Source organism: Ursus arctos, unplaced genomic scaffold (assembly GCF_023065955.2).
Source record: "Ursus arctos isolate Adak ecotype North America unplaced genomic scaffold, UrsArc2.0 scaffold_14, whole genome shotgun sequence".
Classification (NCBI taxonomy): domain Eukaryota; kingdom Metazoa; phylum Chordata; class Mammalia; order Carnivora; family Ursidae; genus Ursus; species Ursus arctos.
This window is the reverse complement of record NW_026622808.1, coordinates 9,856,437-9,882,131: the sequence shown is the minus strand read 5'-3', so window position 1 is coordinate 9,882,131 and position 25,695 is coordinate 9,856,437. Positions and strand designations below refer to the sequence as shown.

General features: G+C 51.9%; 2 protein-coding genes across 6 annotated transcripts; both read right to left on the bottom strand.

Annotated features, from left to right (window-relative positions):
* Positions 1–940: 940 nt before the first annotated feature.
* On the bottom strand, positions 941–15,047 carry FXR2 (FMR1 autosomal homolog 2). 4 transcript variants are annotated; one of them, XM_026520877.4, is made up of 17 exons: positions 14,607–15,046; positions 8,854–8,906; positions 8,415–8,508; positions 7,968–8,039; positions 7,726–7,874; positions 7,365–7,458; positions 6,782–6,898; positions 4,519–4,689; positions 4,311–4,389; positions 3,851–3,960; positions 3,515–3,601; positions 2,997–3,219; positions 2,652–2,849; positions 2,368–2,568; positions 2,179–2,274; positions 1,947–2,047; positions 941–1,638 (listed from the first exon to the last, which is right to left on the bottom strand). In XM_026520877.4, exons 1-17 carry the CDS (start codon positions 14,685–14,687, stop codon positions 1,543–1,545), a joined length of 2,022 nt encoding a protein of 673 aa, XP_026376662.1. In that variant the 5' UTR covers positions 14,688–15,046; the 3' UTR covers positions 941–1,542. The 4 variants fall into 4 exon arrangements, with proteins under 4 accessions (XP_026376662.1, XP_044247698.1, XP_057167336.1 ...); XM_044391763.3 differs by lacking the exon at positions 14,607–15,046 and adding an exon at positions 9,148–9,212; XM_057311353.1 differs by having other exon boundaries at positions 941–2,047; positions 14,607–15,047.
* Positions 15,048–24,024: 8,977 nt separating this feature from the next.
* SAT2 (spermidine/spermine N1-acetyltransferase family member 2) lies at positions 24,025–25,681 on the bottom strand. Of its 2 annotated transcripts, none has more exons than XM_057311352.1 (6): positions 25,487–25,681; positions 25,142–25,193; positions 24,927–25,010; positions 24,734–24,835; positions 24,528–24,568; positions 24,025–24,395 (listed from the first exon to the last, which is right to left on the bottom strand). In XM_057311352.1, exons 1-6 carry the CDS (start codon positions 25,664–25,666, stop codon positions 24,228–24,230), a joined length of 627 nt encoding a protein of 208 aa, XP_057167335.1. In that variant the 5' UTR covers positions 25,667–25,681; the 3' UTR covers positions 24,025–24,227. The 2 variants fall into 2 exon arrangements, with proteins under 2 accessions (XP_057167335.1, XP_026376680.1); XM_026520895.4 differs by having other exon boundaries at positions 25,337–25,626.
* Positions 25,682–25,695: the final 14 nt, after the last annotated feature.

Genomic DNA, 25,695 nt, shown 5'->3' with positions numbered 1-25,695 from the left:
GCCTTCGAGCCCCAGGAGCTCTGAACGCCTTCCCCTCCCTTCTGGAGCTTTGGCAATTTAAAGTCAATTCCTTTGCACAATGGGATCAAGCACAGGGAATCAAAAGCCCTCAGGGTCACAATTGAGCTAGGAGGAAGTTGGGAACACCCCACCCCCTACCCCAAACCCTTTTCTGGTGCCTATTGCTCCTCAAAGCCCTGACCTGCCCCTGGGCCAAGACAGTCAGGAGGCAGGCCATTTTTGTTTCCTGAGTCATCGCAGCAGGTGCTCAGGCGGTGATTCAGCCCCTTTCTCCAGGTGAGAACACTTAAGCCCTCCCCACTCCAGCCCCCAAACCTCGCTTTCGCCATGGCGGGTGCCATCTGCAAACCTGAGTCTGAAGGAGGGGCCGGGCCGGGGACAACTCCTCCCACACCCCCCCCCCCCCCCCCGGACGCAGCGCTGAGCAGTATGGATGCCTGAGAAGCAGCCTGGACCCAGAGCAGAGCCAGCAGAAATGAGGGCTGGACCCCTAAGTCTCAGAGGCTGTCTCGGGGAGCCTGGCTCCCCATTCTGCCCCAGGCCCGGCCCAAGCCCCAGGCCTCGGGTAATCGGATTAGGCAGCCGGCCTTGGCTCTCAGCTCTTAGCAGGACCAGCTCCAGCTCGGAGCAGCCCTACCTAGCCCACTGTGACTCAGGGGAGAGGAGTGGCCCCGCTCCCTCTACCAGCACACCTGGGGGAGGGGAGAGGCAACAAGACACAGGCCACAAGCCACTGGCCTCTGCTGTAGAAAGGGACCCGAGCCTGGAACACAGGAATGCCAGGAATTCCCAGAAGCAGAGGATCTTTGGAACACCAGAGAAGCCAGGTATGGAGAAACAGGAAACAAGGCCAGGGCAGGTCCATCCTAGAGAAACTGATGGACCCAACTGGGGACAAGGAAGGTGCAGGAACCAGAGAGCCATTTGGATTTTTTTATTCTCTTTTTAAATACTGTACAGTGAAAAATAAATACGCAGTCTCATCCACCAGACAAGGTTGGTCCCCCCTCCCCTGGGGGACCTTGTCACCCCCCTTCATACATACCCCTGGTTCTACTCCAAAACCTTCCCCATGCCTCCCACCCACTTATACCCTTACTATCCCCGTCTTCCACAGTGATGAGGCCCCAGAAATGGGGGGTACAGGATGGGAGGAGGGATAGCAGGGGAGCCCCCCTGAACTGTCAAATCTGGGTGGGTCAAGGAGCACCCCGCACCAGCAGGCGGAGAATGGGGGTGTTCAGAGAGATCGGGGCATTAGAGGATAAAGGCACATCCAGTCTGATGGGGAAGGAGAGAGGCTCCCCTCACCCTGGGGGTAGGGCGGACAAGAGGGAGGGGGTATGACCCTGTTACACACCCCTCCACTAGCTCCTGGAGGTTGAGGGGGGACCCAAGCTGCTGTGCCACCCCCCTCCCCCCTAGATAAGAGCAGCTCCAGCGCAGGTCAGTCGGGCCTGTGAGGGCCATGGTGTTGGGCAGCAAGCGAGATGGAGAAGGGAGGGATGCGGGCTAGAGGTTTTATGAAACCCCATTCACCAAACTACCCAACTCCAGGGGGGCTGAGAGCTCCCCATTCTCTGAGGGGCCCTTGGGAAGCTTGCTGACAGAGTCGCCCTGAGGGGAAGTGGGAAACAAAAACGGACAGGAAGGAAGGAAGCCGGTCAGTAGAAATTCAGGTACTGCCATCCCCCCACCATCCTAGTGCCCCCCCGCGGGTGCCCCGGGGACCGGCCCCTGACCTGCCGCTCCAGGGACTCTTACAGGAACCTGGCAAGTCCGAGCCAAGCTTCCCTCTTTCCCATCCAAACCTTCCCCTATTCCACACGCAGCCTCAACTCCAGCAGAGCCTTCTCTGCGAATTCCCGGCACGCCCTGCCCCGGAAGGAAAACGCGACGGGGTACATCACGCCCCGCCGGCCTACCTTCTGTCCTGAAAGAGCGTCCTCTGAGGGTTTAGTGCGCTCCAGGGGGGGCCGCTGGCGGCTCTGAGACTCTGCTCGGGAGATGTAGTCAGCCACGGTCACTGCGGAAGGCAGAGGACGAGTTTCAGACGAAGCTCGTATCCAGCTCGACACCCACCAAGCCCCAGCCCCTGGCAGAAGGCACCCCGTTCTCTCGGCTCTGGGCAAGGACGCTGGCACTGTGTCCGCTGACCTGGCTGACGGTCTCCACTGATGGAACCATCCGTCCGGTTCCCACGGTTACGGCGGCGGCGGCTCCGGTTCCGACGCTGGGGTCTCGACTCATCTTCTGCGGGGCAGAGAAAAGCCAAGTGGTGCGTCTCATCTCCGTACCTCTACTCCTGCCCAGCTCTACCTTTTCAGACCCAGGCCCAGCCCTTACCCAGACCATTCTCCGTCATGCTGGGCCCGTCAGACTCCAGGCCTCCATCCATGACCGTCCGGTCCTCATCCGTGCGGCGGCGGCGGGAGCGGCGGCGCCTGGCACTTGCTGGAGGGGGTTCCCCAGGCTCCGAGTCCACTGGGGGCTCTGGTTCGGATGTGTCCAGTAGGCTGTAGGGATTACTGTCTGGATCTTTCAGCACTGGTCAGAGGAAGAGAAGGTGGTTATGGGGCCTCCCTCACCCTTCCTTCTGGCCTGCACCCACAAACCCCGCTGTCTGGTACCTGAGCTGATAGACGAAGCGTTGTATCTCGTGGTGGGCCGGGGGGCAGGTGGGGGTCCCCTACCCCGGCCCCCAATCGGCCGCCTCCGACTTTCTTCCCCACGGGTTGGGGGATCCCGGTCACCCGGCCCTGCTCGGTTGGGCTCCTCCCTCTTCTCTGATTCGGTCTCAGAAGCCGTGGACGGGTCCGAGCTGGGGCCTGAAGGACACGGTGCGCTTCAATCCGGGTCACTCGCCCCACCTCAGGGTCCATCCCCCAGCCAGTCGCACCTTCCACTTGTCTGCCACCCTTTCCTCGAGATCCCACCCAGACCTGTGTCTCCCACAAGGCCCAGGGCAACCTTACCGTAGGCGGGACCGCCTGCCCTCCGGCCCCGGCCGCGACCCCCGTAGCTGCCCCCGTAGGTTCTCGTAGTGTGGAGCGAGGAGGAGGAGCTCTCATCCGTGGCGTATCCGGCCTTGTCGCTGCCACCGCTGCCCCGCCCACTCCCGGGAGGGCGGAAGCCCAGCCCTATCTGCCGCAGCTGCTCGTCGATCTGCAGCCTCTCCAGGCGAAGCTGCTCCACCTCCTGGTCGGGTACGGGACGCAGAGAGCTCAGGAGGACCCATGCCGACGAGGCCGCCAGCAGCGCGCCTCACTCGGGCTTCCCCGCCCCTGCCGCCCTCAACTCTCAGGAACGCGAGGGAGACAGTGGCTCAACAAGGAACGTTATGGGATCCAATGCCAGGGCCCCGAATTTCCACTCCGCGGCTCCGTTCTCCTCAGAGACAAACTGGGCGCCACAGCTCCTAACCTCATCCACCAGCAGCCTGAGCCTGCCTGCTACAGCCGGACCCCTCGGCTCCGGCCGCCGGCCTGGGTACCTGCAGGTAGGAGAGATGGTACTCCAGCAGGGCCTGCGCGTTGCTGATACTCTCCCGGGTGCCCACGAATATGAAAGGAACCATCCCCTGCAAGCAGAGAGGGCGGAGGGGTTAGCGGGAGAGTCCACGCAGGTACCGACGCCACCGTCTCCTCTGGAAGCTCACCCAGTGGGATCATTCTGGGCTCTGCATCTACTGGGGGACACAGAAGTTCCCGTCCCCCACGCCCCAGGAGCCCCCATCCTCCACCCTCTAGAAATCCCAGCGCCCAGAGAAGAACAAGAGAACAATCCCATCTACTTCTGGAGCCCATCTCTCGATGCAGCTGCCCCGTACCTCCTCCCTGGGGTTCTTCTTGTCGTTATCACCTTCCACTCGGACCCTCACCACGCCGGACTTATCCACGATCTCCTGGATCACTTTCCCGTTCTTTCCAATCACTTTGCCTGAATGGTAAAGGAGGGATTAGGCTGGTTGTTTTTGTTGTTGTTGTTGTTTTTTTAAAGAAAAAAAAAGTAAAAACAGATTAAGATCAACAGTCTTCCAGCTCCTACATATGGATTCTGTTTAATTTTCTCCTGCTTCCAAGTTTCTGGTGAGTTTTCAAGACAAAACACTACAATCCCTGGCAACTTGTTCTTCCATTTTTGTCACTTTTCCGACTGTTTGCTCCGTCCTTGTGACACCGGAAGTCCACAGGGGGTGCTGAGCCCAGAACAGCTTTAGGGGATCTCACACCTGCCCCGCCCCGCCCCCCACCCACACTCTCTCCTATGTGTACACACCCTCGACTCACCAACAAGGTTCCTGGGCACTTGCACGGAGTCCTCAGAAAACTCAAGGTAGCTCCGGGCCTGTCGGCACGCCTCAGGAGTCTACGAGGGGAGGGGAGGACAGCTGTTACTCAGACACTCATCTTCCTGCCACCAAAGTCAGGGAGGGAGGTCCGCCGAGGCTCGCCTCTCCCCACCAAGGGCCCTAAACTGCAGCTGTCTTTCGCTGACCTCCCCATAGATGCGGAAAGTGCAGGTCTCTTCACCCAACTCGATGGCCGTCACCCCAGGTACTTTTCGGGCCTGCTGGATGTTGGCACCGTGAGTCCCGATGGCCAGGCCCATCAGGTCCTCTCGCACGGTGAACTCCTCCTGGAAGGCGGCTGCCAACTGCTTACTTGTCTGGAAGGAAAAAGACACGGTAGGGTTCGTGGCGGTGGGACCCCAGACACCTGTCCTGGGTACCTGACGGTATGCGAAAGCCAGCCAGAACCACCCTGGATCCACAGACCACTGGGACCTGTATGGAGAGCTCAGGAACCTTTCATCCCACCCCCACCTGGCGACCACCAGTGCTTCGCGGGGAGGGGTGGCTCATGAGGGCAGCGCTTGGGCTGGAGCCCCCGAAGTTCTGGACGTGGCTCTAACACCCTATGTGACCGTAAACACAGCCCACTCTCAGGGTCTCTACTCTGCCATCTGCTGCACGACGATACCTGACTCACCCCACCCCCAGACTCTCAGGAGACTAAATACGGTTATGATGATAATAAAGTCAGGATAATAATAAAATAAGGTGTGAAAGGCCCTTCCACAAGGTAAATGCAAGAGTAAGGAACTATGATTACCTAACCAAACTAGTATCAACTCCCAAAATAATGAGCAGAAAGCGAGGGACTGAGAAGTGTGTAAGGAGCTACGGAACAGGACACGACCACGTCACTTCACTTCTCAACCAGGCCGTAGGCAGCTGAGCACAAGGGCAGGAAGGTTCTGGGAAGAGGGAATCCTAGCTAGAAGCACCAAAAGGGAAGATATCTGAAAGGGGACATTGCCGATCCCAGTCTACTACTCCTCCTTACAAGACAGAGGGGAGCGTATTACGGCAAGGACTTACACTAGGGAGAAGAGAAAGCAGACACAACTACACTGGGTGTTCAAAGCAACCGAGTTAGGGCGGGAGGGAGAGGATCTACAATGATTTACAAATGTCCTCTAGAGAAGTCTGCCAAGAGTTTTATTGCTTAAACTGCCTGATGGGTACAAGGATACCTGTTGTGTTATCTTTGTCCTTTACACAAGCAATATTTCAAAATAATTTTTAAAAGAATAGAAGAAAAAAAAGAATAAGCTCGCTCAAAAACAGACTTTGCACGTACGCCTATCTCAGCTATCTGCACTTTTTAAGAGATTTTATTTATTTGAGAGACAGAGAGAAAGAGAGTGGGGAGAGGGAGCTTGCACGAGAAGGAGGAACAGAGGCAGAGGGAAAGACAGAGTCTTGAGCAGGCTCTGAGCTGGGCATGGAGTCCAACGTGGGACTCAATGCCACGACCCCGAGATCGGGACCGGAGCCCAAATCGAGTCAGACGCTCAGCCGACTGAGCCCCCCAGCGGCCCCTATCTGCCACTCTTTACCACACTGATCAATACAACCCGACCCTAGGAGAGCTGAAGTCTACCTCTGGTCACAGGGAATCTGCTCGTTGGGAACCGGAGCAGACACACTTTGTATCATCTCGGGGTGATGATGAATTTTTACCTGCCAGTGCCCGAAGTAACAGCATCCCTGGAGAAGTGAAAGATCGCCGTGCCCCACAGTTTGCACACGCTCAGAGAAAAACCTCCTCAAAAGATGAGTTCTCTTGATAAATGGACAGGACGGAAGCACATGCACCCTACTTGGGTAGGACGGGAAGGTACCCAAGAAAAGGGAACCTGACCCTCCCACAATCTCAGAACTCAGAAAGACCTCACAGAAATATTCTAGTCTAACTACCTCGTTGTCACAGAGTGAAAGCTTGGTGAAATCAAATGATTTGCCAAAGGTCAGTATCTGACAAAGCGAGACTTGGGATTTCAAGTCCAGTGGTCTTTCCAGCGTATAAACGGTTCTCAAATATATCCTGCAAAGCGGTTTGATTCTCAGAGGTGACTTGGGGAGGCCAGTGAGGCCGGGGCCACAGCCCCCTCTTCCACTTTCAGACCGAGCTGCTCGGATTGACCTGTTTTAGGGATTGTGCTTTCGAGCAAAATTTCATTTGATCAAAAGGGCACCGTGGTTAAGAAAAAAGTGTGGCAACAACTGTACTATTCTACCACGGTGGAGCTCTGCCATCTGGAGGGGTCTGGGACGAAACAGCAGACCCAGGTTTAATGGCCCAGAAAGGCCTCAGTCCTTTTGTTCTGTAAACACAAGAGCGTGGGTGGAGGATGGGATGGGGAGGCGGACGACGACAATGCCAGTCAGCAGGAAAAGGGGAGCAGAACTCACCTCTAGGTGCTTGGTGGCCTCTTCGTTGCGGGACATGAGCAGCAGCTTGGTGCGCAGGCTTCGGAAATGCATGTCACCGAGCAGGGAGGCCCGCTTCACAGGTGCCTCTGTGGTCGACTGGGAAGAAACCAAAGGAACCGTCACTAAAACGGACTTTGAATACACACTGGGGAAGAGCCAGGAGCCGGGAATCAGGATGCCTGAGGCTCTGGAAAAGGACAGGAGTTGAGAAATGAAGTGAGAGAAGAGGAAAATCATCGTCAGCCTCCCGAGGGCCGGCTAGCCGGGCACCCAAGGGAAGTGAGTGCAGGCCGAGGTGAGAGCTGCAGTCCATTTGCTGAGAGTCCAGATACACACGGGAGGGCCCAGCCCCGACTGCGACATAATGGCCAGGCTAAAAAATAAATTAAGGTCAAGGAAACGGGGGGCTACCTGGGCCTGCAGGGGTCAGGAGCCATAAAGAGCCTTCTTTGACAAATAAATAGAAGCACATCTGAGCTCATTCCTTTCTGCAAAGGAGTTCAAAAGGGAGAAGGAAAAAACACTGAAAGGGTTTGCGTGCAAGTCAGGCAGAATCACTCACCAAAATGAAGAGTTCACTGTTTGTGATGTTGAGAAAGATGCAGTTCGCTCCCAACGCTTTCTTGAACTCCTTGTGGACGTTTTCATTGGAGCAGCTGCCGAGAAAGAGAGGGGTGCTCAGTGGGCACAGTGTGGAGCGCAGTCAAAGGTTCAGGGGAGAGACAGGGACAACAAAAGTGAGAAAAGAGGAAGGACCGCAGTCAGAGAACAGGGACAAAGAAAGCGAGGGACTGGGAGCCAGAAGGGCTCTGGAGCCTCAAGCGAACAGGAGGGAAGACTGACAGTGGGCGTGGGGCCTAGGAGAAGGAAGGGCACACAGGAGGGCTGTCCAGGGGGCCCCCACCCCGACATCCCTAACTCACGCCTCTCTCAGATCCTCAGGCACAGCCATGGTAACCTTGAAGAAGCTGCCTTTGGTCGCAAGGGGATTGGGATTCACTGGCCGGAGCCGTTCCAGGGTGACAATCTCATTGTAAGTGGCATCGCAGGCAGCATATTCGATGACATAGAACTGGCAGAAAGAAAGAGAGGAGGAAACAAGTGTGGATGACCCAAGCATCTGCCTCCCCCTTCGGTGACTAGACAAGTGCTTCCCATCACTCACATCTCCCTTCATCATCCGCACGCGGGCCAGCCACCAGCCGCAGGGCTCCTGCTCGTTGGCTCGAGAGTAAACCTGGAGGCGAGAATAAGAGACTGAGGACCGCCCAGAACCCCAGCGCGGACTGGCGCTCAGACAGCTGGGGGGCGCACTACACCAAAACAAAGGAAACTGGAGCAAAGAGCTGAATAAAAACCAGAGGATGCTGTTACCATAAACGGAGGAAAGCGACTCCCCTGAACCTGGGAAGCTCCCCGAGAGTTTGATCACAACAGTGACAGACCAGGAACCGGTGCATTTCTCTCTCTACCAGGCTGGGCTAGTAGCTTAGCGGGGAGGAAGGAACCTGAACCAAGCAGCGAGGAGCCTCGGATACTAGTATCAAGGCAAGGGAGATGCGGAATCCTGGGAAAAGTGACATTCAGGAAGGGTGAAGCCCATGGCCCTTACCTCCACCTCATCCCCTTCTGTGATCTCTTTATTATAGTCAGCTGGAGGTGGTAGCCGGACATCCCCAAAAGGAATCTGTCGCTCACTCTGCCAGCTGCAAGGGAACAGTGACATGGAAGCTATTCGGGCTACTGTGGTTGTCCATTTCTTCAGGAAGGGGTTACTGCCTCTGCTGGGCAATTTCCACCTTCCCTGGTGATTCCAGGCCCTGCTTCAGGGCGGTGTCTCCTCTCTGGCCAGAATCTAAATACTAGGTCAAACCTCCCCCACCCTCACCAAATTTCGGCCCGTTCCTCTCCTGGGATCCACAGAAGCTGACCACCCGAACCCCCTGGCTCTCCGCACACCTATTACATGCCTCATAGGACTCAGCCGCCCCCTCTTCTCCACTCTCCTTCTAGGACCTAGTATGCTGGATTCTCTATTCCCAAGGTCTTACTTGTTTTCAAAGTAGATGGTGACAGAGTCTTCATGGACATCCTTCACAAAGCCCTAGAATGGATTGTAGAACGAAGTTAAAAAAAAAAAAGACAATTTACCACCATCAAGCGGACATTACCTTGAGGTTTAGACAGGGACACAAACAATCTAAAGACAAGGCCAGAAAAACCTGTACTGTGGAAAAAATATGAATGTCGAGGTAGAGACAAAGGAAATGGTACTGACATGGAAAGAGAAGTGGCAATATCCAGAAATAAGAGGAGACAAATTCAACAGAAGGAGGAAACATCACCTGCATGAGAACAGCCTGGAAACGGATGGGTCTACTATGGCTCCCACAGGGGCCTCCCTATCTGTCTGCCTCCTGTTGTGCTGAGCAACTTGCCAGAGTTCAATTAAAATACCAACCACACTCAGCAAGGCTAAGAATATCCCATGAGACAGTGTGAGGCTGTCCTGGGACACCTAGAGGACATCAGGATCCGCCAGGAGAGAAGGGTCTAGCTCCCCAAGGCAGCAAGAGGCATGAGCAGACTTGGGGCCTTCATGCCCGGGTCCCAGCTGAACACTCAGAGCACTGATCAAGTTCAGAACGATGACCGCGATCGACGGAAGGAAAAATCAGGACTTCGGAGATGTGAGATTTCTTAATGCTAGACTATGACACACTGCTACGAAATCTGAAAAGGATAAAAAGACCCCCAAATTGAGATGACGTGGGAGAGGAGAGGAACAGCGATGACTGGATAGCTGGTCCACTTCCTCCTGTGTCCTCACTGAAGAAGCCAAAGCTATGTGCTCAATCCTATGCTCCCAACTTTTCTACCTTCTAATATTCACATACTCAAAATTAGGGATTGCTAATCCTGAAAGCCCAATTTATCAATTTGTTCTTTTATGACAGCTTTCGGTTTCCTATCTAAGAAATCTTTTTTTTTTTTTAAAGATTTTATTTATTTATTTGACAGAGAGACAGCCAGCGAGAGAGGGAACACAAGCAGGGGGAGTGGGAGAGGAAGAAGCAGGCTCCCAGTGGAGGAGCCTGATGTGGGACTCGATCCCATAACGCCGGGATCACGCCCTGAGCCGAAGGCAGATGCTTAACCGCTGTGCCACCCAGGCGCCCCCCTATCTAAGAAATCTTTACCGAATCCAATGGCCACAAAGTTTTTTGCTATTTCTTCTTCTACAAGTTTCACAGTTTTTGTTTTACACTTAGGTCTATGATCTGCTTTGATTTAAATTTTGTATATGGTACAAGATATGATCAAAGCTCCTTTTCTACCCCTTGGAGAGCCAGTTCGAGCACCATCTGTTGAAAAGACTACCCCTTCTCTACTGAATGGCCTTTTCACTTTCGTCAAAAACTGGGAAATACAAATTAATGTATTACTGACAGAAAGCGGATAGGTGGTTGACAGAATTTTTGGGAGTGATGGAAGTACCCTGACTTGCGGCGATGGTATGACCTGCATCTACAGAGTATGCAGGCAGGTATCTGTGCCAAAAACCTAACAAAACTATACTTCGAACATACGTACTTCACTGTTTGTATCTCTATAAAGCTGTTAACAAAAATGAGGGGGTGGGGCGCCTGGGTGGCCCCGCCGGTTGAGTGTCTGACTCTTGATTTCGGCTCAGGTCATGGTCTCCGGGTTGTGGGGAGCTGGGCGTCGGGCTCCGCGCTCAGCGGGGAGTCTGCAGGGAGTCTGCTTGGGATTGATTCTTTCTGCCTCCCTCCCCAATAAATCAATCTTTAAAACGAAAAAACTCGGTGTTTCAAAAGGCTAACACACAAGAACTATTCCTGAGCTCTGCAGCTAGGCACAACAGCTGAGCTTAGGAGACAAAACATGGAGAATGCACACCTGTATCATTCCCACCTCAATCAATGGGCCAAACGTAAATCTGCTAGACTGCTGCTTCCTTATGGTGGGGAAATCTAAACCCGAATTTCACTCCTGACCCCAGCTGGCCATCCTTCTCTCTTTCGGGATCAGATCTAGTTCTAGCGTCTCACTACGCAGAGCTTTCCTATGGCCCAAGGCACCCGGCCTCCTCCTCAGCCATTCCCCAGGCTTTCTCCACGCCTCCTTCGGCGGCACCTATACCCTCGCCTACTATTCCGCACTCAAGTCTCCGGAGGCACTTTGACTCCGCGCTACTTGCCCGAGTCCTTCTTCCCTTTCCGGTTCTTCTCTTAGCTCCTTCTTGAGCGCCTTCCTCCCTCTTCCGATAACCGGGAACACGGCATCCCATTCCTCTTCTTTTCTCCCTTTATGAGGGTCTGTCTGGATTTCTAGAAACATTTCAACCAGCCTCTTCTACTAACTTTAGCCAATTCTCTCCCTAAAATGTCTATCTCCAAACTTGAAAAACAGTTCGAGAAAGAATTAGCTATTCTCAAAACATTTCAGGGATGAGATAAAAGGAGTGGAAGAGATTCCCGCTCCTAGATATACTCCTTCAGAGGATATGCCCAAGGCTCTATCCAACTGTCCCCCAGCATGTTGGGGCTGGCGGTCAGGTAGAGGGAGCACCACCACCCCATCTTCCTCAGCTACTGTGATCCATCCCCAAGGCAGAAATGCAGAGCTCAGAATGGAGTTTCCCGCACATTACTCAGCAGTTCCACCGAACACCACGCTCTCATACTTCTAGGGTCTTTTTCCTTCACATACTCTCCAGAACAAGCTTTCTCCTAAACTTCGTAGTCCAGTCCAGCCTCTGCTCCCTAACTTCGCCCACATCACCCATTTTTCCCCCTCAAAGAACCAGTGGTAGAAAGTGAGCTCCCAGTTGTGCTCAGTCCATGCCCATTAAGGAGAGAAGCAGGTGAGGGCAGGAGCAGGTGAGTCAGTCTCCAACGAGATCCAGAGAATGACTCAAGCCAGTGGCTGCCGCATATCCTGGCTTTGGCTTATAGGGCCTAGACCAGACAAAGGGAGAGTGGCCCAAGGTTTCTAGATACTTCAGTTTCCTTAAACTAGAAGATACGCAATTAGTCCCCACCTCCACCCTATCTTCTAGTCCTGAGCTCTCAAAATCAAGGGAGTTCAAGGAGAAAAGCAGCAGAGGTCTGGGTAAAAACCACAGGTCGAAGGTGAGGACGCGATATGCCTTAAAATGGGAATGGGAATGAGGACATCCAGGCAAGGTCTGGAAAGCTGGATGATCGTGTCCTGAAGGTGAACAGATACTTCACTTGGGAGAGTGCGACTTAAAGAGTAAAATACATTTAGGTACTGGCAGCAAAGGAAGAGTTGGTGGGATAGCTACAGGGTAACTTAGATCCCAGATCTGACATGTGCAGTGCTATCGTGAAAGATCAACAGTAGGACCCAATTCGGAGACAGGAGAAAGGGGCCTTCCCAAATTTACAGTTCTAGAAGCAATGTAAACATTCTTTGACCCACACCAAAGTCTGCTGAGTCATGAATATTAAATCAGTAGCAAGGTCAGAATGGGTAAGTATCTATATGGTACTGAAAGTTGAAGAACGATTAGTCTGAATTTAGGGATTTATTGTTGTTTTTAACTGAGCCATGAGGCAGAAAATGCTAACGTGGCCAGAACACAAAATCCCCATCACCTGGCTTTCAGCTCAACTCCAAACTTACTTTCTGATTCAAAGCATCCTGTCCCTGATTCACCCAAGTCTATCACTGCCATAGCCCATGGGGGAAAAAGATTCAGAAAGAGACTTTCTGTCGGACACGTATACGTGGAAAGGGACACATCTCCCTTCCCATCCGTCCCACACAGTTAATCTGAACTGGATACCAATCTTTCCCAGCTATACTTAGTGCCTATGCTTCCTAGAACAAAAGTATCATATCTCAATCTCAAACTCAATTTAAGAATCACTTTTCTTGGAACCTAGAATTGAGGGGTGGGACACACCCAGATGAAGGACAAGATACTAGGGGGAAATGGGGCTAAAATCTTACAAGGAAGGGTATTTCAACAAAGGTAACGCAAGTTTGAAGAAAAAGGATACAAGAGACAAACATTCTCTATCAGAATCAAAAAGGAATTAGAGACTTTTGCCAAAGAAAACAGAAATGCTACAGAGTCAGGCTAGAAGAAAAAGTCTTCTGAGTTAGAAAACTATGCACAAAAAATGACAGAAGAGATCAGTCGGGAGCTTCCTTCAGACATGGAATAAGGTTGTTTCCGGAGGATATACAAGTTTTAGGATAAAAAGCCGAGGACTTAGGTTGACAGGATAAGTTAAGATAAAGAGATAAGGGTCGCCACAGGCACTGAATAGAAAGAAATCTGGTGAGGGAAGCAAGGCAGAAATGGATAGGCATTTAGGGTGGGTAAAAAAATCACTACACTCAAAGCAACTGAAGCCAGGGCAGAAACCTTCCACTACGAGGGCCAAGATGAGACCCTTCCAGCTACAGGACTTCACGGGAAAAGAGCTGGAGAAAGTCATTTCCGAGGGCATGAAGATGGAGAGATCTTTTACAGGAGATAAGGTCCGAAAGGAAGTGAAAGAAAGGGGGCTCTCCTCCTCCCATGGGATAGAAGATAACCCTGCTCGGCTCCTCAGGTAAAATATAAGAAGACCGAAATCAGAAAAGTCTCTGCCACGATTCCAGCCATAAAGTCCAAAGCGGTTCAAAAATAACAACAGTTACACAAAGAAAAATTCCTGAGAGGCAAGAGGGGTCTCCCTCTGGCTTCATCCAAATGGGAAAACAATGTGCTAGAAAATGGACTCAGAACAGATAAAGAAGACGGTAGTAAAAGGAGTTCTAAGGAACCAAACCACGGGCAAGGGAAGAGCTGAGGTAAACAAGGACCCTTTAAAGATAAATCCCCTTCTTTGGAAAAAAAAAAAAAGGCAAAAAAAAAAAAAAGCGATCAGATTCCCAGATTGAGTTGGCCAGAAGTGTTCTAGAAGTGGAAATCCTTCAGATCTCATGTGATTCCCCCAGTTTTTGGAGATTATGAACGTGAGGCTTACCCTGCTCCAGATGAAGAACCTATAGGAATGATCTGAAGATAGCTGAGGTCAAAGTGACACAAAAAGGAACGCAGCCCCGTAGAATGGTAGACCAGCTGGCCTTGGGATAAAGGGGTGGGGTGAGAGACTTGGGAAAAGATGCCACCTTACGGCTAGGAGGCAACTTGACTGGTTACAACCCAGAGTTGCTGAGGTCAAAGATAGCAAATGTCATAAATGGATTTTGACCGTTTCTCCTTGGGTTGGGAGCAGAAATGCAGCACGAAAGTGGGGTGAGTCTTCCAGAGCCAGGAGGCAGAGGCCTCTCCGAGGAAGATAAAAGGATCTAATATGGGACGGCCTTCCCAAGGGGGTAATAGGGAAGAATAAAGAGAATTCTCCATGTGCTTCGACGGGGGGGTGCGATTAAGGTCTAAGGTATGTTTTCTACTAGGGAAACAAGAAAAGTCAACGAGAAGCTGGGAAAATGGGGTCTCCTGGGGGGGGAGGCGAGGGGGGGAGGCGGACGCTGATCCGAGCACAATAATGCCCCAATGTTCATGCTTTCTGAGACGGGGGGCTGAGAGCAGGTGTAATTAATAGACAGGCCGAAAATACGAGGAAGGGGGTTCACTTGCAGAGGTCTCCCCGGGAGGACTGCGGGCGGGAGCATGGCTCTAGGGCTCGGAGGGCCAGGACTTGGCTCCAGAAGCGCGATCCCGCCCCACTGCCCCCCTCCCCGGCGGGGGGGAGGGGGCCGCACACGGGTGTCCCCGGCCGGCGCGCCGCCTCACCTTGTAGAAGGCCCCGTTGGAGCCGCGCACCTCGACGGGCAGTCCCGGCTCCACGTCCCCCCCGGAGGCCAGGCCGCCCATGGCGCCGCCGCCGCCGCCTCCGACTGCCCCGGCGGCGGCTGCAGCGGCGGTCTGAGTCCGGGCCGGGCCAGGCCCCCGGCGTCTCCCCGGGGGAGGAGCCGGAGGGGGAGCCGCGGGGGGCGGGAGCCGGGCCGGCCCCACGGCGGCCCTGCCACAGCCAACGAGCAGGGGGCCGGGGCCGGGCCGCTCCCCGTCCGCCGCCGCCGCCTTGGTCTCCGCCACCGTGAGGGAAACGGCCGCCGCCGCCGCTGCCTTCGTCACCTCAGCTTCCGCCTGCCGCCGCCCCCGCTGCTGCCTCAGTCCCGGGACCCGCTGCTGCCACTGCCGCTCCACGGCCTCCACCTCCCCCTGCCGCCGCCTACTGCGCAGGCGCACCGGGCACCCGCCCGCCGCGCGCGGGGCCCCGAGGGCCACGGCGCAGGCGTCAAGGCTGGCGACCCAGCTCGCGCTCGCCAGCGCATCAGGGCTTCCACACTCCCTTTCGCTCTCGCGCGCCCCCTCCTGGTCGCTTGCTTGCGCTTGCGCAGAACGGGATGGCTTTTTTCCTTCGCCAGCCCCCCCCCCCAACTCCACCGCCCACATCTCTTCCTTTCCCCGCCCCACAACACTGAGAGCTAGCCAATCGTGCGGAGGGAGGGGCCGAGCCCACTCAGTCGGATTGGATTTCTGCGGCTCCCGGTCAGGCCACACCCACTTCCCCACTGTGAGCATCCCGGGGCTGGGGCAAGTTAGGGATGGGCATGCGCCTGGATGACTGCTTGGTCACTTTCCCCACCTTTGTCTTTCTTGATGCGCACGCTCCAAAGAAAAAAAAAGGGGGGGGGAGTCTAAAGGCAAAAAAAAAAAAGGCCTGATGCGCATGCGCCGGGCTTAATCGTTCACACGCGTGTATCGACTCTTTAGAAGCATCTGTAAATCTAGCTATAGATTTAAGAGCCGCGTTCTTGCTTTGAGTAGACGCCGATCGTGCACCCAATGAAAGGTTAAAGGATAATTTCAAGGCAGTACCAAAAAGCAAAGGCAACTTAGATTAGCACAAGATTTGATATCCAAATGCTGAGGAAATTCAAAATAGGAAAAAATGTTGTGGAGTAAGAGGGTAGTAGAGGGAAAACTTCAGATTCCTGAACCAAGATAAGAAATAGAGCTGTAGAGATGAGTATAAAGTAGCACAGAAATTAGAATCGGGTTGTGCATTTCATCATTTAGCAAGTATTTATTTCGCCCTCCGTGTGTTCCAATCACGGTGTGCTAAGTGCTAGGGATGCAAAGACAAGAGGTAGTTCCCCAAACAAGGATTTTATGCATCGGCAAGGGAGGGACAAACAAGTTTAAACCGACTCACAAGTAAGTGAATGGGGTTCTACTGAAAATGTGCTAGAGGTAAGGACTGGGTATAGAGGGAATCCCAAGGAGACAATGGTCAGCGGTTCTTCAGAGCGACCTGGGAAGGCTTGAGGAGGTGACACGAACTGAGACTTGAGCAAGCCTGAGTAGACGTTTGCTAAAGGAAACGTGCGGTAAGAGTATTCCTGAGCCATCACAACACAGTGATGCAGAGCAGGAGAAAGAACTTGTCTTTTGGGGAACCATGACTAATTCGAAGGGCATTTGGCTTGAAGTAGGGAACTGCCGGAGGGTAGCCTGCGAGGGACTTGTAAATCCAATGAAGGAGAAGGGCTTTTCCTTTATGAATGCTGAAGAGCCACTGAGAGGTTTTAAGCAGGAGTGTCTGTGATATGATTTGCATTCTACAATGGTGGAGAATGGATTAAAGAGTAAGGGTGGTCCCAAGGTGTGAGACTGGGGAAGAACTATTGCAGGTAAGAAAGATGCCGATGACCTTGGATGAGGGCTGTGGACAACAGAGGTACAAGTAGATTGGAGCCTGGTGAAATTTACAGTAGAGTCAACAAGAATTGGTGGTGAGGGTGGAGTGGGGTGGGCTCAGGAGCCAGTGAAAAACTGGGAGGACCCCCAGACAACTCTCGGATTTGTACTTAGGGTCAATGAGTGAATGGTGCTGCCAGTCATGGAAGAAAGAACTCAGGAGGGGTGCCTGGGGGCCTCAGTTGGTTAAGCCTCTGCCTTCAGCTCAGGTCATGATCCCAGGGTCCTCGGATTGAGTCCCAACATTGGGCTCTCTGCTCAGTGGGGAGCCTGCTTCTCCCTCTGCCTCTGCTGCTCCCCCTGCTTTTGGTCTATCTCTCGGTGTCAAATAAATAAATAGAATCTTTAAAAATTTTTTTGAAAAAAGAAGAGGTGACTTCCAGAATGTCCAAGCATTAGTAAGCAGGGTGGCAGAGACAGTAGAGATGGTAAAGAGCCAGCAGTGATTCGGACAAGGAGAGAGAGAGTTTGAGTAGCTGATAAGTGCAGATTGTCAAGAATGCTGGCTGTGAGACTGAGGAGTTTGGGTTTGGACTCAAGCAATAGGAGTGACTGAATTTTGTTTTAGAAATGTCACCTTCACGAACTACCAAGCCTCTGACACCAACAATCCTCTCAGGTTTAACTTTTGTTCATCTGCTGTAGTCACGGTCCATTCAGGCAAAAGATGGGAGTGGGAAAACGGGGAACAGTGTTTCAGACAGGGGAACGGCTTATGCGGGAGGCCCAGAGGGGGAGAGTACAGTGCATCTGAGGTTCTGAAAACAGTCTAACATGGTAAGAACCAACTGGACAGGAGCACGTGGCTGGAAGGGTTGGGCCAGAGCTTGGAGGGACTGGAATGTATTTAGAAGTTTGGACTTTTTGCTGAGAGCCGTGGGAGCCATTGCCGGATTTTCAGCCAACTTGCCTTTTAGCAAGGTTCCTCTGGCTAGACTACGAAGGATGTGTCAACAGACAAGGCCCAGTTTATCTTCGGACTTCTAAATACATAGGGATTGGGAGGAAGACAGAAAGATGGATAGGTTGATAGAAGAATTTTGGATAGTTACTGAAAATGGGGACTATGTGAAAATTTGCATACTGAATTTGTTTGTTTGTTTTAAGATTTTATTTATTTGACAGAGAGAGAAACAGCCAGCAAGAGAGGGAACACAAGCAAGGGAAGTGGGAGAGGAAGAAGCAGGCTCCCAGTGGAGGTGCCTGATGCGGGGCTCGATCCCAGAACACCGGGATGACACCCTGAAATGAAGGCAGACGCTTAACGACTGAGCCACCCAGGCGCCCCATACATACTGAATGTTGACACTTGCCTTAGACTTCTTCACCCAGCTCTCTCTCTGCCCCTCTGCTTGCTTGTTCTCTCTCTCTCTCAAATAAAAAAATAAAATCTTAAAAAAAAAAGAGCTCTTAGAAATTAAAAATATGAAGTCAGAAATAAAAATTCCAGAGAAGGGTTGGAAAATGAAATTAAAGAAATCTCCCAGAAAGTTGAGCAAAAAATGAAGAAGATGGGAAATAAGGAAAGAAAATACAAGAAAATTAAAAGTCTGGCCCATGGGATTAAACATTCGAGAAACAAAAATTCCAGAAAGAAATAACAGAAATATGGAGGGGAAGAAATAGTCCAAAAAAATTACAATTTATTTTTAAAATTTATCTTAATTTATTCATTTTTAAAGATTTTATTTATCTTTTCGACAGAGAGAGAGAGAGAGAGCGCACAAGCAGGGGGAGGAGCAGAGGGAGAGGGAGAAGAAGGCTTCCCGCTGAGCAGACAGCCCAACTCAGGGCTCAATCCCAGGACCTTGGGACCATGACCCGAGCTGGAGGCAGATGCTTAACCCACTGAGCCACCCAGGCGCCCCCAAAAATAACAATTTAAGAAATATTTTTCTAGGGGCGCCTGGGTGGCTCAGTGGGTTAAACATCCCACTCTTGATTTCAGCTCAGGTCATGATCTCAGGGTTGTGAGATGGAGCCCCGAGTTGGGCTCTGCACTGGGTGTGAAGCCTGCTGAAGATTCTCTTTCTGCCCCTCCCCCACAACCCCATCTTGCATGTTCACACACGAGCACAACAGTGCTCTCTCTCTCTCTCTCTCTCGCTCAAAAAAGGGGGGGGCCTTGAGTGGCTCAGTCAGTTAAGCATCTGAGGTGGGCTCAGGTCGTGATCTTAGAGTTCTGGGATCAAGCCCTGGGTGGGGCTCCTTGCTCAGCTGGGAGTCTGCTTCTCCCTCTCCCTCTGCCCCTCCCCCATTTCTCTCTCTCTCTCTCTCTCTCTCTCTCTCTCTCAAATAAATAAAACCTTTAAAAAAAACTATTTTTCTATAACTGAAGAAGATGAGCTTCTAGGTTGCAAAGACCCACTGGGTCCCCACTAAAACATTCCCGTGTAAGATTTCAGAAGGCTAGGAAAAAAAGAAGATTCTAAAAGCTGTGGTTGGCAAAAAGAGAAGGAAAATGAAAATAGGCTTCATACACATTTTATTTTCCACAATAAGAAAAATTCCAGGCTTCTTAACAGCAACCCCAAAAGCTTGAAGAAAATGGAGAAATGCCCTCAAAATTCTTTTTTTTTTAATTTATTTATTTGACAGAGATAGAGACAGCCAGCGAGAGAGGGAACACAAGCAGGGGGAGTGGGAGAGGAAGAAGCAGGCTTACAGCGGAGGAGCCTGATGTGGGGCTCGATCCTGGAACGCCGGGATCACACCCTGAGCCGGAGGCAGACGCTTAACAACTGAGCCACCCAGGCACCCCACCCTCAAAATTCTTAATGCAAATTATTTCCAACCTAGTATTTGATACCCAACCACAATGGCAATTAAGCACAAGAGTAGACATTTTCACACTTATAAGGTCCCAACAGTTTTGTTTTGTTTTGTTTTAGTTTTTATTTAAGTAATCTCTACACCCAAGGTGGGGCCTGAACTCACGCCCCGACCGCTGAGATCCATAGTTGCATGACTTTCCACTGAGCCAGCCAGGTGCCCGGAGGTCACTATCAAATTATCTCCAAAGTACCCTTTCTTAAGAAGCTCCATCAAAATAAATTGAAAAAGATAAAGAGATAGGTTGGAGATCGGTTGCAGGAAACAGGAGATCAATCCAAGAGAGGCAAAGGGAATCCCAAGACGGGTTTGGAGGGAGATCCAGCAGGCAGGTCTAAAGGCTCCGTGAGAAAATTCTCAAATACAAGAGATGAAATTCCTGGGGCGCCTGGCTGGCCCAGTCGTTAAGCATCTGCCTTCAGCTCAGGGCGTGATCCTGGCGTTCTGGGATCGAGCCCCACATCGGGCTCCTCTGCTGGGAGCCTGCTTCTTCCTCTCCCACTCCCCCTGCTTGTGTTCCCTCTCTCGCTGGCTGTCTCTCTCTCTGTCGAATAAATAAATAAAATCTTAAAAAAAAAAGAAGGGATAAAATTCCTTACGTGTTTGTATATATCCTTAGAACTCACTAACACGGCTAACGGAGAATTTGGGGATGAACTGGAGTACACAGAAAACAAAGCAGACAAGCCTAAAGGACAAAGTGAATATTAATTCCAGAAAAAACATAAATGGTTGGGGAAAGAAAAACTATAACTATCCACACGGCGGGGCACCTAGGTGGCTCAGTCGGTTAAGCATCCAACCCTTGATTTCAGCTCAGGTCATGATCTCAGGTCAGGCTCTGTGCTCAGCATGGAGTCAGATTAAGGGTCTCTCTCTCCCTCTGTCCCTCCCCCTGCTCACCCTCTCTCTCTCTCTCTCTCAAATAAATAAAATAAAAAAAAATAACTTATCCAAACGGCACAATTATAAAGCGCATTGGCATAATCGTAATAGTGTAAACACTAAACAGATCCAGCCAGAATTATGAAATAATATGGGAAGTGTGGGATGATGGGAAATGGGGTGGGGTTGGAAAAGAGAGTTAGCAGTGGGAAGTCAATATCTCACGCCTGACACAGAAGCATCAAGAAGTAGCAACATTTGCATGCTATTTTTAGTTTGAAATAGACAGATGAACCCAAGACAAAACATAGTAACACAATTCAAGCATTCAATTGAAGGGATCGTCTCTGAAAAACTAAGGAAGTTGGAAGACTACTGTTTTTTCTATCAGCCTTATAGAAGTATTTGTTTATATAATATAATGTATATCTATCATAAAAAAAGTACTGATAACCTCATGAAAGGGGGCAGTTACAGGAGGAGGTCAGTTAAGAGACGATGGCAATTTTCAGAGATGATAGTGGAAGGGGACATAGGGATGTGGATGGATTTGAGAGATGTTTTAATTATCCTTTCTCTACGCTCCCTTTATTTTTTTTTTTTTAAGATTTTATTTTTTTAAGTAATCCCTACACCCAATGTGGGGCTGGAACTCACAACCCCGAGCTCGAGAGTTGTATCCCCCACCGACTGAGCCAACCAAGGGCCCCTCTAACCTCCCTTTATTTTATTTTTAAATATTTTATTTATTGGGGAGGCTGGGGGGCTCAGTGGGTTAAAAGTCTGCCTTCAGCTCAGGTCGTGATCTGGGGGTCCTGGGATCGAGTCCTGCGTTGGCTCCCTGCTCAGCGGGGAGTCTGCTTCTCCCTCTGCCTGCCCCTCCCCTGCTCGTGCTCTCTCTCTTTCTCTCTCTCTCTCTCTCTCTCTCTCGAGTGCATGTGCACACTCTCAGGTAAATAAATAAAATCTTTTTAAAAAGGTACATTAAAAAAAAATAATAAATATTTTATTTAAGAGAGAGAGAGCTCAAGTTGGAGGAGGGCCGAGAGAGAGAGAATCTCAAGCAGACTCCTTGCTGAGCGCAGAACCCGACTCGGGGCTCGATCCAGGACCCTGAGATCATAACCTGAGCCAAAATCAAGAGTCAGATGCTTAACCGACTGAGCCACCCAAGTGTCCCTCCATGTTCCCTTTAAAAAGCCCTCCCCCTCAGTGCCCTCCCCTTTGTTCTCACTGCCAAGGCCAGAACCCAGGCCCTTATCACCTCATCCCGATCATAATAGAATCACCTCGTAGGAGGCCCATGAGGTGATGAGTGGGCAGGAGCCCAAGGCGAGGCTGTGGTGAGAACAGAGTGACGCTGGAGTGCAGACATCCTGTGAAAACTGGCCAAGACTGGGGCCAAGGCAAGAGGACGACGTGAAAATCATAAACTCCGAAAAGTGAAGGCAACACAAGATGGGGCAAGATAAATTTTGGCAATATTGCTTCCTAGTTTATGCCCTTTTCTTCTGCATTAAATTTTAAAGTTTTAAGTATTCTTTTTTTTCTGAGGCCGTGATACATGAGCACAGTACAAAATGCAGAAAATTTAAAGTGGCGAGTGGGAAACGTTGTCCCCTGGCCCCTCAGGTCCTCTCCTCAGAGATGATGACGTTCTCTCTGCTTGTTTGTGCATCTTTCCAGAAATACTGCATTCTGATGCAAGTTACGGTTAAAAAAAGCCCCACCACTAGATAAATTGATCATACTTAAAAAATATAAATCCCTGGGCGCCTGGGTGGCTCAGCCGGTAAAGCCTCCGACTCTTGATTTCGGCTCAGGTCATGAGCTCAGGGTCGGGGGATCGAGCCCCCTGTCAGGTTCCATGCTCAGCGTGGAGCAGGCTTGAGGATCCCCCGATCCCTCTGCCCCTCCCCCAGCTCCTGTTCCTGCACTTTCTTTCTCTGTCTCTCTCAAATAAATAAATTAATTTAAAAAAAAAGACATAAATCGCTGTCAGATTGAGATGAGCCAAGGACATGAGACTGGATTTTTCTGGCTCCGATGTGTGGAAGGGGTTGTCCAGCTTCATTATTTCTTGACCAAGATTGTCCTAAAGGCCCATTTGCGGGGCGCCTGGGTGGCACAGCGGTTAAGCGTCTGCCTTCGGCTCAGGGCGTGATCCCGGCGTTATGGGATCGAGCCCCACATCAGGCTCCTCTGCTAGGAGCCTGCTTCTTCCTCTCCCACTCCCCCTGCTTGTGTTCCCTCTCTCGCTGGCTGTCTCTATCTCTGTCGAATAAATAAATACAATCTTTAAAAAAAAATAAAATAAAATAAAGGCCCATTTGCTCTAAATTGGTTTTAAGGGCCCCAAACTGGCACCACTCAGGAAGAAGTGAGCTGTTTGGCGGAATCTTACTATTTTTTTTAATTTGAATTTTAAGATGAATCTTCAATTCTCTACATTTCCATAGAAGTCTGGAGATGCTGTTTCTTATAATTTACACATTTATGTTACCTGCCTGCCCCCTTTCAGTGTCTAAATTAGGATCATTTAACCAATGGTTCATCAACAAAAGAAATAATATGCCTCCATTAAAAGTGATGACAGATGTATGTTTAATAGCATGTGAAGATAGATGTTTCTGATATATTGGGTTTTTTTAAAGATTTTATTTACTTATTTGAGAGAGAGTGAGAGAGAGCATAAGCAGGGGGAGAGGGAGAAGCAGGCTCCCCGCTGAGCCTGGAGCCTGATGTGAGGCTCGATCGCAGGACCCCAAGATCATGACCTGAGCCAAAGGCAGATGCTTAACTGACTGAGCCACCCAGGCACCCCTTCGACATATTGTTAAAAAGTATATGATCCTGGGGCGCCTGGCTGGCTCAGTCAGTGGAGCATGTAACTCTTTATCTCGGGGTTGTGAGTTTGAGCCCCATGTCGGGTGTAGAGCTCACTAAAAAAAAAAAAAAAAAAAAAAAAAATATATATATATATATATATATATATATATATATATATATATGAAGGATCCCATCTCTACTCAACTAATTATGTGCATATATGGACATTGAAAAAATCTGAAGAGGGTTATTGTTAATCCAAAGGGTTAATGATAGTTAGGTAAGTGAGGCTATGGATTCTATTTGCATTTTATATGTACATTCCAATTTTCCTACACGAAACCCACAGTACCTATGTAATAAAATATTATGGAAGTAGAACAGGAGCTTGTCTCTCCCCTTCTCTCCATGGGTCCTAGAGGTCTGTTTTGGTTTTGCCAAACTGAAAATAAGGACTTTGTGACTTTTGAAAAAGAAAAATCGCTGGTGAGCTAAGCTGATTTTTTTTTTTTTTTTTTTTTTTAGAAGCTGAGGCCAGTGTTCCTTCCCAGAAACCCTGGAACACCACCAGCAGGTGGCAGCCTGCTCCATGTGCTGAGCCAGTGGGCCAGCCTCAGTCTGGGGTCCTGCACCTTGCAGTCCAGACACTGGAGGCCTTTGTCTGGGTCCCAAAGTGGGACTGACAAGCCTGATGTGCCAAGCTGGCCCCTTGTTCTTCTTTTCTCTATATTCCACAGGCCAAAGCCAACACTCCGGCCCTCTGAGGGTGAAGGTCATCTTGGGCCCTCCTTTACCCCCAGAAGCAGCATCCCCCCACCCCAGGAGACCAGAACATTCCAGAAGGGTCTCGGGGCGGCTGAAGCTTATCGAGTCACGCACTGCTCTGCCAACACCACACTTACAGTAATTCTCCTTTATTTCTCACCCTCAGCAAGGAGGTGGAAAGGCCTCTCCCTCAATTCTGCTCTGTCCATAGTTTGGGTATAGCCTCTTTCAGCCTCTCTTCCTTCAGGGAGGCCTGTGCCAGCAGACATGAGTCTCTGCGGAGTGCTTGAGCTCGTGGGGAAGGAGAAGGTGGACCACGGAGATCCCCAAGGGATGGCCTCACTTTCCCGCCAACTTCCTCATGGCCTCTCCCTCGAAGCGAAAGGCGTGCCAGCCCTCAGTTTCAGTCAGATCCTGGGCTCCTAGGGCCTTGTACAAGGCCACGGCCCTGTGGTTCCAGTCCAGGACTGCGAGGCGGAACTGGGAACAGCCCTGATCCAGGGCCACCTGTGGGAGAAGACATCACTGACTTTCCCTTCCAAAGAGAAAAATACTTTTTCACTCTGTGTTTGACCCCCGGGCCTCCCAGGCGCCCTTGCTTTTCCAGCGCGTCCCTCATGGCCCCATCCCTCTCCTCACCTGAGCCACCTTCTGGATTATTTTTGAGCCAATCCCCTGACCTGTTGTGGGGAAAGAGAAAGAACAAAAAGAGGGCGGTGGGGGGGGGGGGGTCCATTGAAGGGACTCAGAAGAGGCCATAGGGCTGGGGTTAGGGGGCTTGGGGATGGGGGTTGGGTCTGGGGGGCTCTCCGCCCGCCCCGGGCCTCAGCCCAGTACCCCAGTACCCCGATATTCCGGCGTCACGTAGATGTCCTCCAGGTAAACGTTGCGCCCCTTCCAAGTGCTGTAGGTGAAGTAATACAGCCCATAACCCACCACACTGGGCCCTGAGACGGAGACAGAAGAGGGCGCTGGGCGCCTGGGAGGGACCTCGGAGACCGCCGGGACGGGGACCCTCCGAGGCCCTGCTGGTCTTACCCTGCGGCTCCCCGGGGGCGGGGAGAACCTCCGCCACCAAACAGCGATAGGAAGGGTTCTCTCCGAAGCCATCGGCTCTCAGGGCTGGGGAGATGGCAGTTGTGGCAAGGAGACAGAGGAACGGCCTGGGTGCCCGGCCTGGAGCTAGGGCCCCTGGGGACCCATCCCTCCCTCCCTCCCCCGCCGGGGCCAGGACGCGGGGGCCGGGCCCCCACCTTCTTCGCTGATCTTCACCTGGTCCGAGAGTTTCTCGTACTCGGCCAGTTCCTAGGGCAGCGGGGACAGAGGCCAGCTAAGGGCAGGGGGCCCCTCCCCCCGGCCGCCTCGACTCCCCGCTCCCCCCGCCCCAGCCCCAGGCCGCGCCGCCCGCACCCCCTCGGGGGCCCCCGGTTCCGGCCCGCAGGCGTCACCCGAATCAGCCTCAAGATATGTCCACAGTCTCCCTCCTCGGCCTCGCGGATCCGCACGGAGGCCATCTCGATCCCCGCCGTCTGGGACTGAAGTCCGGGACCCTCCCCTCCCGTCCCGGAGGCAGGGGGCCCTCGACCAGGCCTACGCACCGGGCCCGGACAGCCGGGGGGCGCCGCGGGCTGGGGCCGGGGGAGTGGTGGGTGCGAGGGGGGGTGCTCTCGGCGCTGCACCCCTGCACCCGCCGGGAGCCCGGGGAGTGCCAGGCGAAGGGGGCGCGGGGCGGGGAGAGTCCTCTCTGCGCCGCACCCCTGTACACGCCCGGTTCGCATCCCGCCAGCCAATCAGCTAGCAGAGCAGG